The sequence below is a fragment of the Choristoneura fumiferana genome, chromosome 10 (assembly GCF_025370935.1).
Source record: "Choristoneura fumiferana chromosome 10, NRCan_CFum_1, whole genome shotgun sequence".
In the NCBI taxonomy this organism is placed as follows: Eukaryota; Metazoa; Arthropoda; class Insecta; order Lepidoptera; family Tortricidae; genus Choristoneura; species Choristoneura fumiferana.
The window spans coordinates 5,952,546-5,970,554 of NC_133481.1; the positions used below are offsets into that span (position 1 = coordinate 5,952,546).

Sequence of the window (18,009 nt, forward strand, 5' to 3'; positions counted from 1 at the left end):
CATTCCATTTGGTTGGTGTACTTTTTTCGGGACTAAGTGGTGTGTATTGATGACCTTAATCTTTCATGGAAAAAAACTTTAGCAAATTTAACACAAGTAGGTTCTCCCTATTGCCACCCAATGTACCTGGAAACCACTGCCATCGCCGAGTGAAGAGTGTCCTTATGCACAGCTGTGCCATAATGGGTGATAAAGTGCAATACGGCTGGCAGGCCACCGCCTTCCCACACGGCGCCAGCTTCGCGCGTGCAAACCAATTCCAGTACCTGCAAGGACAAGTGAGGTTTTCAAAGAAATAATTAAATAGTTAAGAATAAGAAATAAAGTATAAGCAAAACAGGATACAATATGGATGATTGCTCTAGAATTCAATATCAGAAGTGACTATGGTAGGAGGTAAGACTAAAATGGAAATGGTTGCTTGGAGCTTATAGCATGGTCAACCAAAAATGTTTTTAAAATTTCTTTATTATATAAATTTGTTCTTTTATGATAACTTACTTTAATACACTGTTCCGCAAGATCCCTGCTTGTACGGTTGTATGGATCTACCGTTAGCAGTCTGCTGCATATTGCCTTCACAGCACCCTCAATAGCAACAATGCGTCTCGTACATTCCGCTGCAAACAATTATAGTAATTAAAATGTAAATATGTGTAGTATACAGCCTAAGTCTGTTAGCACTGCATTAATTAGTTTACTGTTAAGGTAGGTACAGTAATGAATCATTATTATTTAAATTAACCTACCACATTTGTAATGACTTCTTTGTCACTTACCAGAAACATCAAGGTAGTATGTGATAGCCCTTGCGGTGACTTCCAGGACATTGTCAGGTGCACTCTCATCAAGAAATATTTTACATAGTGCAGGTAAAAATGTTCTTGGGGGACAGCTAAAACAATAAAGACAATTAATACCAGGTTTACATCCGAGTATTCTTGATAATAATTTATTGTCATTTGAAAGAAGTATCACATTTTCTATTGTTGCTTGGTTTAAGAAAAATTATTAAGATTCCCAGTCAAAGATTGAAGTTTATAGTTCTATAAATGACCATGAGGCAAGTTGTTTCAACTCTGCAGTATAATAGTTACCTTTCAAAGCACCTATCAACATTGTCAGACATGAGGAGCAGCATGCAGAGCTGCTCCAGAGCAATCAGCTGCATGTCACGCTCATCACCCTGCCCCGTCAGCAGCCACTCCAGCAATGTTTCCGGATCCACTTCCGTCATCTTCACAGAACACAGGTGCAACCAGTCAATAACTAGTTAGCTTTAAAAAATAAAAAGCGCCTCCATCTTTTTACTATTACCCAACATTACGCATGACATAAAAAAAACATTAAGCATTTATAACAACTAAATAAATTAGAATGGGCTCATGATTTATGAAGCCAAATTCACTTACATCTACTAAGAATCAGATTATGTATTCAATTTTACATTTACAATGCATTGATGATGAGCCTAGTAGATGAAACGGTAAGAGGCACTGTGAAAATAACACGCGAGTATAATGCACCGTATGAAATGCATTCATAAGTAGGTTACAGACTACAATAAGGAAGAGCCTTTCTCTTTTTATCAATTCCAAAATATCACAAACTCGTTGTACAGAATTATGTGTAAAATAATATAATCGAAATTTATCAGACTAAATAATAACATTCCTATCTCGAACAAAACAAATACAAAATGATGAGGACAAGACTGAAGGTGACAACTCCGTCTTTACTTATTCTTATTATTAACGAAATAAACTTACCATCATCTAATTATCGAAATTGTCATTTAAATGCACTCCACAACCCAGCACTATTTCGCGAAACACAATACAATGCGCAGTTATGTTGTAACTAAATGTAACGCAATTTCGTTTCATTAGCTTAGCTAGCAGTAAACCTTGTGTGGTATTGGTGGTATTTTCATTTCATGTTCAACTTTTTTTTTTACTCATACTCATCAGCTAGAATGCCACAGATAAGGTAGAAATCGATAAAAATCAAGGAAAATAAAGATATTTTCACATTAACACGTTAAAACGCTAAAAGAAAAATGAAAGTGTAATGCTACATTTACACCCTTGCCAAGCTTCGGCAAAATCTCACAAGCACAAGTGTGTAAACGGCCCGTTAAGATAGGCTTGCGTGTGCTTGCCAGCGCTTGCCGCCGATCCGGGCCGGTGTCGGTTGTAAGCGCTTGCGACGTGTTTACACGGTGGCTCGTGTTTTGTGTCACTTAGGATCTAACGCCGTACAGACGTACATAATTACATAAATTTTAGTGACCATTATAAGTGCATGGACTAACGAAGAAATTTTAACCTTTTTCTTTAAATAAAAATATGTCAAGCTTCGAGATCCACGTCTGCCATGCTTGCCTGTCCGGAATATTGACGTACTTGCAAGCGTGTAAATGGCATTTAAGTGTTTGTGTAGCCTTAGAGTTTGTAGACGCTTGGCAGGCCTCGGAAAGGGTGTAAATGTAGCATTAGAGCGGGAGGACCGGTCTTTGGTTCAAGAATTCAAAGCGAGTTTCACACGTAAGACTTATCTAGACCATAACCAACCATAGCGTTTTATTCGATAAATAAAAGGCCACCGCCAGCCACATTTTCCGTTTGAAATTGTATTATCCAACAATCAACAACAATTACCATAGAAAAGAATCAAAATATATTTGATCGATCATCGATTGTCCGATCCGATTCAATGATCGGCCATATTGGCTGTGTGGGTAACGTTTTCCTTGACTACGTTGATATGAGTGATGTAGAAATTCTCTTTGGTTGATTTGACTTGACGTTGTCTGTCACACACAGAGTACCTTTTTCTTTCAGTAGTGACAGCGAAGTGATATATAATAATAGATAGATAATAATTTCGATTCGATACAATAAAATTGTACGCGCATCCATTTCACAAAGTTAATCTTTCTCGCAAGATGAATAGACGTGAAGCAGATTATCCTATTGAATTAGAATCTCAATTCATCATGAGGTTACCACCGGAACCAGCCAAAGCTTTACACGAACTTTTGAAATCTGGAGATAATTTCAAGAACAGACTTTCGATTCAATTAGAGAATGATATGCGACATGGAGAAGTACGTTTTGACCACTGGCTACTTCATGCCAAGATCGTTGACCTGCCTACTATCGTAGAATCACTAAAGACCATTGACAGAAAGAGTGTGTACAAAACGGCAGACATTTGTCAACTAATGATATGCAAAGAAGAACTAGAGCCAGCATTAACAGAAGAGGAATCCCCTAAAAAGAAAAAGGATCCGTTAAAAGTCGATAAAAAATATCTTCATCCTCACGGTATCACTCCTCCCACCAAAAATATAAGGAGAAGGCGATTCAGAAAAACATTGCGAAAGAAGTGTATGGAAGCTCCCGAAATTGAAAAAGAAGTGAAGAGACTGCTAAGAGCCGATAATGAGGCTGTGAGCGTCACATGGGAGGTGATTCAGGAGGAAGATGAAGCTAAACATGAACCAGGCACTACAACTAAAGCAGAGAAAGCGAAAATGAAGAAGGAACAAAACATTAAACATGATTTAATGCAAGAGGCAAACTCTTCATCTAAAGTTGAAGACATATTTGGCGGTGCTGTAAGTGACAGTGATGCTGAAGATGACAATGTCAATGTTGATGTTGATGACAGGCTGTCATCATATGATGATCATCTTTCAGACACCAATTCTATTTATGGTACAGGAGATTTCAAAGCAGGCAATTTAGCCACACAATTTAAGTCAGAGATGTTCCGTTCTCCACAAGGAACTATGAATTTATCTGAGGCACATGGTTCGGGAACCAGCAGTCGGCATAGGGACACAGGCCTGACAAGTACCATTACTAGTGAGCAGTATTCAGTGGATGACTACTTACAGCAGCCTGAAGACAAAGATAATGTCAGCTACAGAATGCAGCAGATCAGTGCTGAACTTGAGGATCTAAAGCAGAGGCACCAGAGGACCCAGCATGAAATAGCAGGCATGGAGAACATGACTCTCCGACAAAGATTCCAGGACATTCTACAAACTCTGAACCAGGACATCATGTACAAGGAACTGGAATACCAAAACTTACAAATGATGCAAAAGTAGGCAAAGGTGATGCTGTGGTTGACAAGTTTTCTTTCCTATTTCATAAGTGTAAAATTATAGAATAATCTGCTCATGCATAGTTGTTGGTGTATTCTAAATGTAGCAATTTCCTGTGAAGCATTTATATTGAATCACTAATTATTAAATTGTATGTCAAACTATTAATTAATAAAGGTAGTGTATTATCACATAGTGACTCTATTTTTACCAATCACCACTTAGGATGAAGAGATATGTATAAAATAACATTGCCAAGCATTGTTTTTTTTTTCATTTCCACGACACAGTTGAATTTACAATCCTAACATAATAACAGTATGTATAACAACTTGGTTTTCATTTTTACATTATTAATAATTAAATGAATTAAGTAAGTAACAAAATAGACATATCAACTTTTCTCTATATAAAGATTATGTGTGGCCCAAATATGCAATAGAATGTCCACAGTAAGTTTAAAGGGATTATGGACTTATGGCAACAATACAACAAACTAAAATTTATTTACGGAAATTTGACTTTATTCTTGAAATAACAAATCCTATGAGCTCCTGATATGCCCCTGATACACTTCACTCCAATGTTATCTTAATGTTATGGATTGATTGGAGTATGGAGCTTAGTTGCTAAGCAATTGAAAACAAACATTTGTAAGTCACAACACAGAAACTGTAATACAAGACATCCTGTCTTCTATCTCTAACAATATCTTTAAAAGCAATTTAGTTAAAAACTATGCTTTCAATACCCGAAATAGCCTCGCAAATTGTCAACAAGGCTTTAGTGGAAAATAAGGATGATTGCGAGCGGACAATTTTTCTGGTGGGAAGTAAATCTGTGGTGAGTTAATTGTGTGGACTTTGTACAACACAAATATTCTTTATCGAACGCTACTAATCAGACCAGTGAGCCAGCAAAAATAAGCCGCGCGTATAGTGGCAAGATTATGTACGTAAGCTTGTCTTCACGATCATATTGTAGTATCGTGTCATAATGGTAAGTTGTTATCTTATCTCAGCGGCAGTATGTAAGTCTCTGGCTACACGATTTCCCTGCACCGTAGCCATAGCTGTTACTATGTCTGTAGACCCCCCGGATACCATGAGGGTCGATGAAAGGGCTGTCAGGTTCCGCGAAGACCTGACAGCAATATGCGACGCGGCCATGCCGAGGGCGCACCAATCCGCACCCAGAACGGGGGTCTACTGGTGGTCACAGGACCTCGCAGACCTAAGAGCCGCCGTGCCTTCACCCGGTCTACTTGGGTATTGAAACGTCGCTTGATCACCTACAGTCGGGCCCCGGCCTCGGTTAAGGTATGATTCAGAATGCGACCGCATGCAACATTTCGTTTTTATGAAATACATTCAGAAGGTCTATCGAAGACATTATCCCTTGCCGTCGTATCTTGCAGTTGCCGCCAACCTTCCGAATGTATTTCATACAAATTCTAGACACCTGTAGGTACTTGTGCAGTTCAGTTTGCGGTCTGCGGTCGCCGTCGTAATCGGACGTTTACCCGTGACCTGCGGCAACGTTAGTACTATTATATATTCTGAGCCAGCGGTGTTGTGAGCGTATTTTCTCTGTGCATTAGATTTGTTTCCACTGCTGCCAGGTAACCACTGTGCGAAGAGCGTCTCGACCGCACAATGAAAACTGTGAAAAGAAAAATCGCTCACCAAGCTGCCGTTCGCACGTATATAGTCGTGGCTAGGCCTTTAACTTAACGCTGGCTAAATAAGTATATTTGGAAATTATTTTAGGGAAAATCAACAATGTTCTCGTCTTTTCTCGAGAAAAATGATGTTCCCCGAGAAACTTTGGTTTTAGAGTATAGCTTTGGCCGGAAAACTGTTAACAAACAAAGTATTGAAAAGACAATATGCCATGTTTGGGAGTACGGGGGTAAGCTTAACACACTAGACAACGTCCTATCCTCGGTGCCTGGTCAAGGGAAGTACTACTTCCTCGTAATGGTGGACTTGAGTAAAATAAAGAATATCTGGAATGTTCTCGAGACTTGTATCGCTGCGATGAACGAAACTTATGCAGATAGTGCGAATAAGCCGGAACTGATTTTGATTGGCGGAAAATATGATATTTTCAAAAATTACGGTAAGTTAACTTAACGTATACCTATTATCCATCTATATATGCATAGGTAGCAGTGGCGTAGCGTCAGATATTTCCGTGGTAAAGTCGAAGTAAAGATCGCCCACATCCATCATAAATAATTTCGTCCTGTTGTCGTATTTTGTAAATATTGAGCAAGCCGGTGGGAATGGGGTTCTATATATAGACGGTAGTATAAAACCTAATCTTGCCACCAACCATAAACTTTACGGTAGATATCTATTGTGTTCCGGCTTGGAGAGAAAGAGAGTTGTGCTTGAAATTGTGAAATTAATGGAACATGAGGTAGGTACCTACCTATTATTTATCTCTGTTAGAATCACAACGCATCTTCAATCCTCTGGCGTTGCGGATATCCTTGGATGATGGTTGATGGTGCTCACTTTTCATTAAAAAAAGATGAATTTTCTTAACATGAAACTACCGTGAGACTCAGTCATCTATACCATAATATTTATAATATTATAGCTTTTGCCCGCGGTTTCACCCGCGTGGAATTCGGTTATCGCGAGCTGTTCCCTTAGGAACATATGAATTTTCCGGGATAGAAAGTAGCATAAAATATGTCACTCTCTGCATGGCCTATAAACCATCTCATCCATGCCAAAAATCACATCGTTCGACGTGAAAGACGGACAAAAACACACACTTTCGCATTTGTAATAGGTATTTGTATTTATGGATTTGTTCGTAGCATATAATAAACCTTAGTGAAATAAACGGACAACTCATAGTGAAAAACGCGCACTGCGTTCTACAGCAGAGCGGTAGCGCGCAGTGCGCTTTTTGCAGCAGCCTCCGTGACGTATGCTTCGAGAGGAAGGGCTACGAATTAGTCCGAAACATGTCGAACTAAACTCGATAGTAGAAACCGTTTATTTCACTATGTTTTTTTTTAGATTACTACCGTTTACCCTTCATGTATTTACTTAGGTACCTACATAGATATTGACGTACCCGAAAATCAAAAAATGCTAGAATACATTCAAGCGGATGTTGTCCGAGTAGGAACCTTTCCTGTTTGTTGAAGTTATTCTAATATTTTCAGATAACGAAATCAAAAAGATCGTATGCACCACAATCAGAAGCGTTGCACTAGCAAGCAACTCGCATTTAATATTTTACTCGGCCAAAGAACCGCAGTTGGTGAAGCGAGCCAAAGAGATGCTTTATAGCATTGGGTTCGGAAATGGATACCACTCCAAAGAAAAGAATACTAATTTTGCTAAACCTTTAGTAGTTCCTAAAGGGTCCGACTCGTGGGAGAGCATTGGTGTAGCGCCATCTACTATGGATAAGGTAATCATACCTACCTACTTAGTATACCTACCTACCTACTTAGTAGTACGGTCGTCAACATGGACGTGTCGTCAAGGACTTAATTCTGAGCCCAATTAAACCTTTTCACAGGAAAATCATTACGATTTTCTTTGTTAATTAATGCGATGTCATTATGACGTTTACTGTGTAAGGGTTCCATGGTATCCCGTCGGCACCAACACAAAATCAGTGTCAGGCAAGTGAGAAATAGCTTAATATAAAGTGTTCTCCCGCTGGAACATCCGATAAAAACCGGGCTCGACATCTGACAAGTGGGAACCGCTTTACCTAATACACTCGGTGCCGACAAGAAATATCGGGTGTTTTGCCAGCCCTCAAAAAATCTTGTCGGGTCTCGATCGTTTAAATGAGTAAGTATGACGCTGTTCACATTGGTCAGATGTCGGAGCCGATCCCGCTCCGCCTGCAAACCTTGTTCCGCCCGTCGCTGCCGTAGGCCCCTAGCAGCGCCAGTGGCTCCAGTTACGATCGTGGCCGACAACCGACATTAGTGAGAACAGAGGCGCCGACAACCAATTTAAGTAAATCCGGGCCCGACATCCTACACATGAGAACCAGCTACACCCCTATTTTGTGTCGGTAGTTAAAAACACGGTATGTTGCAGATAAAAGCGCGGCACCTGGCCAGGATTACACCCGAGGCGGAGGCGGCTGCGGACACGGCTGTCGCCAAGCCGCAGCTGACCCACCCTGAACTAGTGCTGGACTCTCTGGCCTCCGCCAAGTATGAGGAACTGCGCAATATGGAGGCCGTCAACGCATCTGTTAACGAATACTTGCTAGCTCTGCTTTGAAGATACCTATTGTGCAAATAAAATTGGAAAGGACCATCGGTTAGTTTCCTGGATAAAAAATATTAGGTATTCTATTCAGTTAGATTTATAAAAAATAAGTGTCCCGATTTTTTTATTTTATCAATCAAACCAAAAAAAAAAAAAAAAATCGTTTTAATCCTACTTCGGTCGTTTTACTTCGATTGTGAGGAAATTAAACAACAAGTGCTTCATTAATACTACGTTATTTAATATTTTTTAGAATCAAGCGTTATTTTTTTACCTAAAACAATAACAATAAGAAAGTAACTTTTCCTCCCGCGACCTTATGCAAGCAACTTTTCTGCAAGGCTTCACGTTTTCATAAGTTCCACCACTCCACTTTGTAATTGAAGGTGAGTTCGAGTCGAAACGCGTCAGTGTGGTGTAGTGGTTGCATGATGATAGATTGCTTTGTGGGTTTGTGTTAGATATATTATTATTTTAACATGAACTATAAAAAATAAATATTTTATAAACTTTTATTGTTCGTGGCTGTTGACGCCTGATTAACTTGGTCTTAGACGAAGATTTTACTTTCTGCACTAGAGAGCATAAAACGTCATTTTATAACACCTAACTACTTACATCCAGCACAAAGCACAATATAAAGTTGACGAGCACAAGAAGTGAAAAAGCTCGGCTTAGCTGATTACGCGTCAATCAAGCGTCAATAGATGTAGGGATGTGGGGAGACACTAATAAGTCAGTGGTAAAAATCCTTCCTCGTTTACTTTTTGCGGACGCGGAGTCTAGCGTCTAGAGTTCGTAACGCCTGCCGCGCTGGTTCGTTCTCCGAGTTGGTCGCGAGGCTAACTTGCAAGCAACGCCGGGCGAGCGCCATGTCACCTGTAGACTATTGAGGACACAATGAAATTGATACCATTTTTAACTGACGAAAAAAAAACGGAGGACGTTCTCAAGTCGACGCGTATATATATTTTTTATGTTCATTGACCACGCATAACTTTTTATAGAGTGGTCCGATTTTGATCATTCTTTTTTTATTGGATAGGGTATACCTAGAAGTTGATCCCATATAAATTTATAAAAAAAATAACGCTAAGGTTGGAATTGTAAAATAAAAACTTTTGAACAAAAAAATGAAACCGCCGAAAAAACTGAAAAGCATAAAATAATAAACTATTTTTATTTAACCTAATCTAGGTAGGTACAGTTTGAAGTCTGTGCCTCAGCCAGCACTATACACCGGTTTATATCCGTTAATTTCGGCAGACGACTCAGTTCATTGACATGAACTAGTACCTAATATACTTACTTAATTAACATTTTCGAAAAAAAAAAAATTATATTATGATTCGTTTCTTACCAGAGCGACGTGCGCTAAGTTGAACCAAATATTGGAGCGTGTTTCTGGATCGGTCGAAAAATAGAGCGCCTGCCTGAAGCACGGCAGAGTGAGATCCCATTGGTTACAATACAAGCAGCACAGGGCCAAGTTGTTATATATTTCAGCACCTGGTTGATTCGTTGCCAACAGCCTCCTAAGCAATTAAAATGTAATATCACACATTAGTAATTTAGTACTTTTTGGGAACAATGAATTAAATAACACCCTTTAGTTTAGGGCCTACGCTAACTGGCGCGGGTGCACGGAGCGGGCGCAACGCACGCCTGCGGACCACGTGCGAGTGCAGGTAAAATCCGTGACGCGTGCAGTTACAGCACTTACAGCTACTCATACCTACTTTTTTACCCGCTCCGTGCACCCACGCCAGCTAGCGTAGGTCCTTACCGACTTACCTATAATACCGAAGAGCAATTTCAGGCTGGTCGTTATAAAAATTATACATCGCGATGTTAGCCACCGCCTCCATGTTACTTGGGTCCTGCAGTGCTACCATCCGGTATTCTTTAACCGCCAACGTGGAGTTTCCCATCTGATCATGTATCCTTGCTTGCTCCAGCAACAGAGGGGTATATTCGTGAAATACCAGCAATCCTTGCTTGCACACCTCCAAGGCTGACAATGGCTGGTTTAGGCCGACGTACATTGCAATCAATCGAAGGTAAATAGTTATGTGCTTGTTTAATTTAAGCGCCTGGCGCAAGCAGTCCTCCGTGTTACGGTACATGCCGAGCGTGTAGTAGCAACGAGCTAGAGAAAAATTCCACCACCAGTCTAGAGTGTCGTCCAGTTTTTGAGCTTGAAATGCTAGGTCTATCGCCTGAAATCACAGTTTTTATGTAGGTACCAGAAGTAGGTAGGTACGCTTATTGAAAAAGCATTTAAAGGTATTTTTGGTGTTCATCATCATCAGCCGTAGGACGTCCACTGATGGACATAGAGGTCCCTCATGTACTCCAGCTGCTTCGATTAGAAGCGGCCTGCTGCAGGCGTAGCGTAGGCTGCAGCCACGTGAACCCGTGGCTTTAACCAAGTCATCGCCGTCCATCTCGTTGGTGGACGTATTACGTTAACATGATTTCTACAATAACAGCCACATCCAGAGAAGACCAAAATTTGCAATGATAACAATGCAGTTATGATGGGGGCACAAGGAGGTGCCCGTGTATCCTTTCCCATCCTTTAAAAAAGAAAGTACTTATGCACTCCCTTATGAAAGATACAATGAAAATAACCATACTGGCGCTATGCAATAGATCATGATTACCATTTCGGTCTTACACGCACCTTCCGAACATCACCTTCGCAGTAGAAAACGTACTCGAAGAGCGTTTTCGCCGCCGGTGCGAATAGTTTGTCGTCCTTGTCCACGAACCGCAGAGAAAGGGGGACAGAGGGGGTGAAGGTGAAGGGTGCTCCGCCGAGGGCCGTCGCGGCGCGGGAGGCGCGGGAGGCGGTGTTGAGCGCGCTGCGGGCCGTGCGCGCGCGCGCGGTGCCTGCGCGGCTGTTCAACGTCGCTGTTGCAGTTCTCTACGTGAATAAATTATTATTTTTTATTAGTACATTAGGTATGTCTTGAGAGCAATAAATAAGGCATTACGAACGAGAGGCTATTAGAAGCCCGAAGGAGGACTGTGAGGACTTTAATGATTCAATGTTATGTTCGTCATTTCAGTACCGCCCGTTTGACATACAATATTTTTTATCACATTACTTTTTACTTATATAAAATTGTGTATCTGTTAGACAAAAAATATTATTATTGCAAAAATGTTCGGTACCGTTGGCGCAGCCCGGGGCTCGGAGACGCGCCCTGCTGCGCGGGGTGCTGCTGGCGCTGCTCCCGAACTGCACGCCCCAGTAGTAGGTACACATCAAACTCATGTAGCCCTTAGGCCTTATTTTACTAGTGTTTACTTACGACTTCGCTCACATAAATCATGCAGCAGTTGAATTGAAAATACGAGATTTTATTAAATTCCCGTGGGAATTCCCAATAATTATATCATGGTCTTTATTGACATTGCATCTAACAACAGTTGCAACAGTACCAAATTTCGTTACTCAGCGGATTATGAAAATGTTCCATAGCAGCCAGCCAGTGCATTTGAACAAACACAAACTAAGTATATACCTCCTAGTGCCATCTACGAAGATTGGTCCCTTGAGCACTAAAGTGGACGAGGAGGGGTTCATATTGGTGCAGAAGAAAAGCAAGGCTCGCAAGAAACCTTGTAAGAGTCTGTGTGGCTCTGCTGAACCGGATCCAGGCTCCGGGCTGAGGGCGGCCACACCGAATACGGCACTGTATGTGTCGCGTCTGCATCACACCGTCGCAGTCGCAGATGTGGTGGAATACGTCAAGAGCGGATACACGCTGAGGGTGTTCCAGCTGCAGTCGCGCCACTACGTGCACTTCAGCTCGTTTGTGGTGCGCGTGCTGCGGCTGCTGATGGGGACCATCGCGAGTGCTGCCTTCTGGCCGAAAGACGTCGAGTTCCGGCGGTACCGGGGCACCATGCCGCAGATGAATGCGACGTCGGGGACGGTGACTCAACGGGGTCACGCCGTTTTGTCACCAAATTAAATTAGTTTTAAATATTGATTATAAATATGTATGTTAGTCTGTAAGGTATTTATTGTATGGGCCAAGTTGCCCGAAATAAATGAATTTATTATTTATTATTATTATTTATTAGTCAAAATTAGACATTAACAGCCGTTACCCGCAACTCCGTCCGCGTAGGATTCGGTTTTCACTATTCCGCGGGAACTATGAATTTTTCCGGGATAAAAACTATCCTATGTCCTTCCCCGGGACGCAACTATCTGTATACCGAACTTCATCTAAATCGGTTCAGCGGTTTAGACGTGATGGAGTAACAAACAAACAAACAGGCTTACAAACTTTCGCATTTATAATATTATACGAGTATATTATTTATAATGTAGTAGGATGACATTGTAATAAGATTATAAGAACCACGGCACGCGTCATCGTGAATGACTCTACCTAGCTTACACAAACACAACTCACAATATTTTGAGCAGTCCTAGCTGTTCTTTGGAAGGCAGTGCCTGGTCTTGGTGTCTTGGCCACAGCTGTAGTGCTCAAGTCGTCCTGCTGAGGGAAATAGTCCACTTCTTCGTACCCATTACCAGCCACCTTGGCTTGTATGGTCATTGCTCGCATTTGTATAAACTCTATCATACGATCGTCTCTACCTTGCAAAGCAGTTGCACATAACGTTAAACACTCATTATACTGTTTTGTTTTGTACAAGTTTAGTATTCTGTAGTCTAAATCCATTGCTGCGCACTGTACACGTAATAAAAACCTTGTTTACAATCTTCAGTCGGTCTGTTGCCCAGCAACCCCATCAGAATAGACTTTACATATATAGTAGGTATAGCAACAGAAATATGATATAGCTACGACTTTAACGCCCCAGCATAAGCACTATCGAAACATTGCAGGTAATATTTTTTGATTGATTATTTAGATTTTAATATTTTGATTAAATTATTAGATTTATTATTTGATTACTTACCCATTAATAGCAATAGTTATTGTGCAAACGTAGTGTATATTGTATGTGTAGTCGCCTAAGTCCGCCGTACGGTACGCCCCATTGCCCCAAGCCCCATTGCCTTTAACTGTTGGTTGACTGTCAGACGTCAAGTGTTTTATGGGATGAAAAATTTATTCTATCCCTATTTGTTTAGCAGCAAACTTAATTTGAGCAGATGTTGTACACATTTTTTTTTAAGTATAAAATAATAGACAGACAGATACATAGTATATACCTAGTGTTAATAGAATTAGACAGTATAGAGAGAAAGCTTCCTTTTGAACTTGGGTAGGTATATCCAATTACTGTCTAGTAATAAGTAGATACTGACCATGTACTGAGACTATATACATAAATAGTTTATTGATTCAGACGTTACTTTTCGGAGGTCCAGATCAAATCAATGAACTAAAGTAATTACTTTGCTCACCCGCGACCTTATGATAGCTCAAGTAGCGTAGCATATGCGTGTTCATGCAGTTCCTCCACCTCCACACTAAGAACACGCACAAATCACACAATTATTGCGTAAGACTGTTTGTTTCTAAATAAAAATAATAATAAAAAAACCATCTTTCACCACCACCACAATACACGGACGCGTTTCGAACTCAACCAGAGCTCATCTTCAGAGCAACACAACCGTACGCATACTACCAGATGTTATAGACTAATATAAAAATGTTTAGCCTATAACATCTACCATACATGTTCTAACATGGTGATAGATGGTGGTGGGGTGGGTAGATGGTGGTGATAGATGGGTTTGTGTGTGTTCTTGCAGTGTGGAGGCACAGTATGTGGAGGTGAAGGAACTGCATGAACACGGATATCTTGCATAAACTTAGCTATCATAAGGTCGCAGCGGTGAGCAAAGAAATTCTTATAGTTCACTGTATACATTATGTAGTTGAAATCCAAAACCCTCATTTCTATTATTGTCCATTAAACATACGTACATTTTATTAAAATTTATATCCTACTTTACTGATAATAATTCGAAATTTTCTCATTTTAAAATTCAATCAGGTTGTATTTTATTTTAAGTGAATAAGTACTTATTTCGAATTGCTGCAGTTAATTTTAAAGGTGCGGTCTGTTACCACGATGAAATTTGGTACCTATGGAAATAGTTGGGAAGAGCAAAGGATGGTTTGATCACAGAAAATTGTATAGTTCCCGCAGGATAGCGATAAACGAATTCTCGGAATACGAAGTCGCGGCAAAAGGTAGGATTAAATACCTACACAACTTTTTTAAATTAATAATTACATTAAATTATTATGTTATCCTTAATAGATAATTAATTACATTCATATTATAATGATACGATTAGATAGCGTTTAGTATTATTAGCAGTGAGTAGGTAGTTAGTTTTTAATTAATTTCAAAAGCAAAACTGAAATTAATCCAAACATTTAGCTAAAAAAATGTTTTTTGTTGGAACAAAATGTCGTTTCATTGTTGCCGATCTCTGCCTACGCGGAGCACCGTGTCCGGATAAAAAGGGGAAGACGTTAAAAATATCATCATTGAGTTTTGGAATTGTTGACATCAACATGCTTCTGAGGAGTATTATTGTTCTGATATCCTTCACGCAGATCCTAGCCGGAGAGTCGTGGCGAAAACCTGGCTGCCACAAAATGGGTTTGTTTATATTTTAATTACTTAAGTATCCTTTTCCACATTGATAGAAACTAGATATTGCGGCCATTCCGCATTTAGCCTGAACTTGGTTAGGGCTAGGGTCGGACTGACTTTCCAACCGCATGAAGATCCACGACCCTCGTAGAAAAATCATCTTGTCTTATTTACTACTCTTAGTTACTTATTCATACTTGAGCGTACAGTCAGCGTCATATAGTACGTAGCAGTCAAGATCACCAAATACTTGGAAACATACAAATAGTCATTAACATTGACCCAATCAAGGCGATCAAATTGCTCAGGACATCCATCGCGTACAAATAAATCGGAGCACGCACATCACCACTGGTAGCGTAGCAGCCATAATATCCAAAAGTATGGGACACACTAGAAAACTGAGCTTTATATAAAAGGTTTAAGGTTTAATCTCGTGTTGAGTGCGAATTAACACGTCAGATTCTACTTTTTGTTTTTGACAATCACCGAAAAGAGTACCAACTTGTCAGTGATCGTTCCGTCTCTTTCATTTGGAGCCTGACGGCTTTTTTTCACATTTTTATTTACATTGTCAGAATTCCGGATTAACGGATTTCCTTTTAATATGGCTTGAATTGGCCAGTATAATCACATTATAAAAGAGTTTTTATTTAATTAAAAAGGTAATGACATGTGCATTTTGCACCAAGATACTGAAAATGGAACACCATTCACATTATATTAAAGAGGACTAGCTAACTGGATCATTGGACCTTACACGGTATGTAATAAAGTCAAGTTTCCTGCGGTGTCCATACTTTTGGATACTTTGGCTGCTACGGTATAATGTCGGCTTGAATGTTATAAAGTATTTGGCGACGTGCGTGCTCCACTATATTTGTACACGATGGATTTCTCGAACAATTTGACCGCTTTGACTGATTCACTGGTAATGACTATTTTGTACGTTTCCAAGTATTTGGTGATCTTGACTGCTACGTACTATATGACGCTGACTGTACCATTATACATGTTGTACCTACCCGAAGCAAAGTATTACTATGTCACAGTGTCACATTCTTTGTAAAACTGTCAGCAGTGCCGGCTTTAGGCACAGAATATTCTAATAGTACTAAGTACCGTACTTTAGGGGAGGCGACCGCGGGCGCCAGTCAGTACGTACCTACTACAGGGCGCCGCGCGCCCCAGCTCAACTTAATTTAATTTGGATAGGTATTATTTTTATCGATCTAAAGGATAACTAAATTAAGCGTATTAAATTTTATAGACTTATCTTGTGGGAGTGAGCATTTTATGTGTGTACACTAAGGGTACAGGGCTACTACGAAACTCGAAACTCGAAGTTCGTGTCGTGCGGTCCCTCTGACACTTATACTATTTAATACGAGAGCGAGAGGGACGGTACGACACGAACTTCGAGTTTCGTGTTTCGTAGTAGCCCTGCTGAGGGACCGCACGACACGAACTTCGAGTTTCAAGTTTCGTAGTAGCCCTGCAGTTCGTACAAACATGAATGCTAACCATAACCCGCAGCGATTGCTCTGCACCCAATATCGTACCTTGCGTGGCGTGCATTTTATGAACTTTGTATCAATTTCCAATCTCTCCCAGGTCACACTCGTAACATAAGCATACCGGATTGCGTCGAGTTCAAGATAACGACGAACGCTTGCCGCGGCTACTGCGAGTCCTGGTCTTTACCGAGCATCATGCTGGGCTTCAAGAGACACCCTGTCACCTCGCTGGGGCAGTGCTGCAACATCATGGAGTCGGAAGACGTAAGTTGAACTTGGCCCAGAGGGGCTTGAGCTATTGGTAGGGGCGCCGGCCGCAGCGGGTCTTTGTGCACCTATTCCTGTTGTTTTGATCGCACGCTTACTAGAGGGCGGTAAAGTAGGTACTGATTGCACACGGGCGCTACAATGGGCTACAGACAGACGCCTCTGAACTTGGCTGGACACACTGCCGTGGGTTTTGGCATATATCTTTTCTGCCAAGATGAATATTGATACAGTCGGACAAGTAAATACTAAGTAGTTTGAGTAAAATTTTATTTCTTTAAAGAATCAGCGTGACCGTATGAAGTAGAACAAGTAATTACACGCAATTATGATCGGTAATTTCGATAGCTTTGACATCAGTTAGTGACTCGGCGGTAGAATAGGGTTCAAATCTCGGTTTCATTGTCTTTTTTTAGTTATGGATTTATTGACTAAATAATATTTCGTTTGTGTCTTATTTTTTAATCTATATTTTTTCAAAAAAAAAACACGATACAAAAAACCCATGAGCGAAGCTCGGTCGCCCAGGTACTCTATCCTTAATAGACTTGCTTCTTTTTCAGGTTCCTGTAAAGGTGCGATGCATAGACGGAGAAAGGAATCTTATATTTAAATCTGCTGTCTCCTGCGCCTGCTATCATTGTCAAAAAGAGTAATAAATGCCCATACTTACCTAAATTTACAATAATCATACATATAATGTAAAATTATCGAATGTAAAACTTCAAGTAGGTAGACATCATGTAGACATAATGCCAAACAAGAGTACAGATGTGTCTTTATTAGGTACTTATCTTAGCGTGACATTGCTGTAACTTGCGATGCCTTTTTAGTTTATAAAGTTACGTTAAATAATATTTGTTCTATCTAATGTGGTTATGATTAAACATATCGAGACTGAAAATTAATTTAGCCTTTGCATTATTAATCCGCCAACTTCAAAATCCCTAAATTATCACCATCATTATCCGGAAGACAAAGGCTCTTAGAACGCCACAATGAACGATTAACTTGCCACTTGCATCCACCAGTTGCCCACAACTCTCGCGATGTCGTCATTCAACCTGTTGGGTGGTCTGCAAACGCTGCCTCTGCCGGTTCGTGTTCCATGTTTATTTTTTTATTCTTAAGGATGGCAAACGAGCAAGTGGTCTCCTGGTGGTAAGAGATCACCACCGCACTATAAACATCTGCAACACCAGGGGTATTGCAGATGCGTTGCCAACCTAGAGGC

General features: G+C 40.5%; 4 protein-coding genes across 4 annotated transcripts in view; 2 read left to right on the forward strand and 2 right to left on the reverse strand.

Moving 5' to 3' along the window:
* The window catches only part of Ufd4 (ubiquitin fusion-degradation 4-like), a 34,850-nt gene extending 32,892 nt beyond the window's left edge, over window positions 1-1,958 (reverse strand). The window contains 5 exon segments of the mRNA XM_074093206.1: window positions 127-266; window positions 502-620; window positions 780-895; window positions 1,098-1,237; window positions 1,770-1,958. Of these exon segments, the coding sequence (XP_073949307.1) occupies window positions 127-266; window positions 502-620; window positions 780-895; window positions 1,098-1,237; window positions 1,770-1,775 (521 nt within the window). The 5' untranslated portion in view covers window positions 1,776-1,958.
* An 862-nt stretch (window positions 1,959-2,820) lies between these two features.
* Taf7 (TATA-box binding protein associated factor 7) lies at window positions 2,821-4,312 on the forward strand. The gene has a single exon (XM_074092752.1). It carries the CDS (start codon window positions 2,948-2,950, stop codon window positions 4,118-4,120), a length of 1,173 nt encoding a protein of 390 aa, XP_073948853.1. The 5' UTR covers window positions 2,821-2,947; the 3' UTR covers window positions 4,121-4,312.
* A 442-nt stretch (window positions 4,313-4,754) lies between these two features.
* LOC141431579 (cytoplasmic dynein 2 light intermediate chain 1) lies at window positions 4,755-16,694 on the forward strand. The gene is made up of 5 exons (XM_074092754.1): window positions 4,755-4,960; window positions 5,887-6,238; window positions 7,305-7,555; window positions 8,203-8,430; window positions 16,606-16,694. The coding sequence occupies exons 1-4, from the start codon at window positions 4,856-4,858 to the stop codon at window positions 8,389-8,391; spliced, it is 897 nt and encodes a 298-aa protein (XP_073948855.1). The 5' UTR covers window positions 4,755-4,855; the 3' UTR covers window positions 8,392-8,430; window positions 16,606-16,694.
* On the reverse strand, window positions 8,759-13,110 carry BBS8 (tetratricopeptide repeat protein 8). The gene is made up of 5 exons (XM_074092753.1): window positions 12,816-13,110; window positions 11,066-11,308; window positions 10,174-10,598; window positions 9,740-9,914; window positions 8,759-9,265 (listed from the first exon to the last, which is right to left on the reverse strand). Exons 1-5 carry the CDS (start codon window positions 13,086-13,088, stop codon window positions 9,140-9,142), a joined length of 1,242 nt encoding a protein of 413 aa, XP_073948854.1. The 5' UTR covers window positions 13,089-13,110; the 3' UTR covers window positions 8,759-9,139.
* Window positions 16,695-18,009: the final 1,315 nt, after the last annotated feature.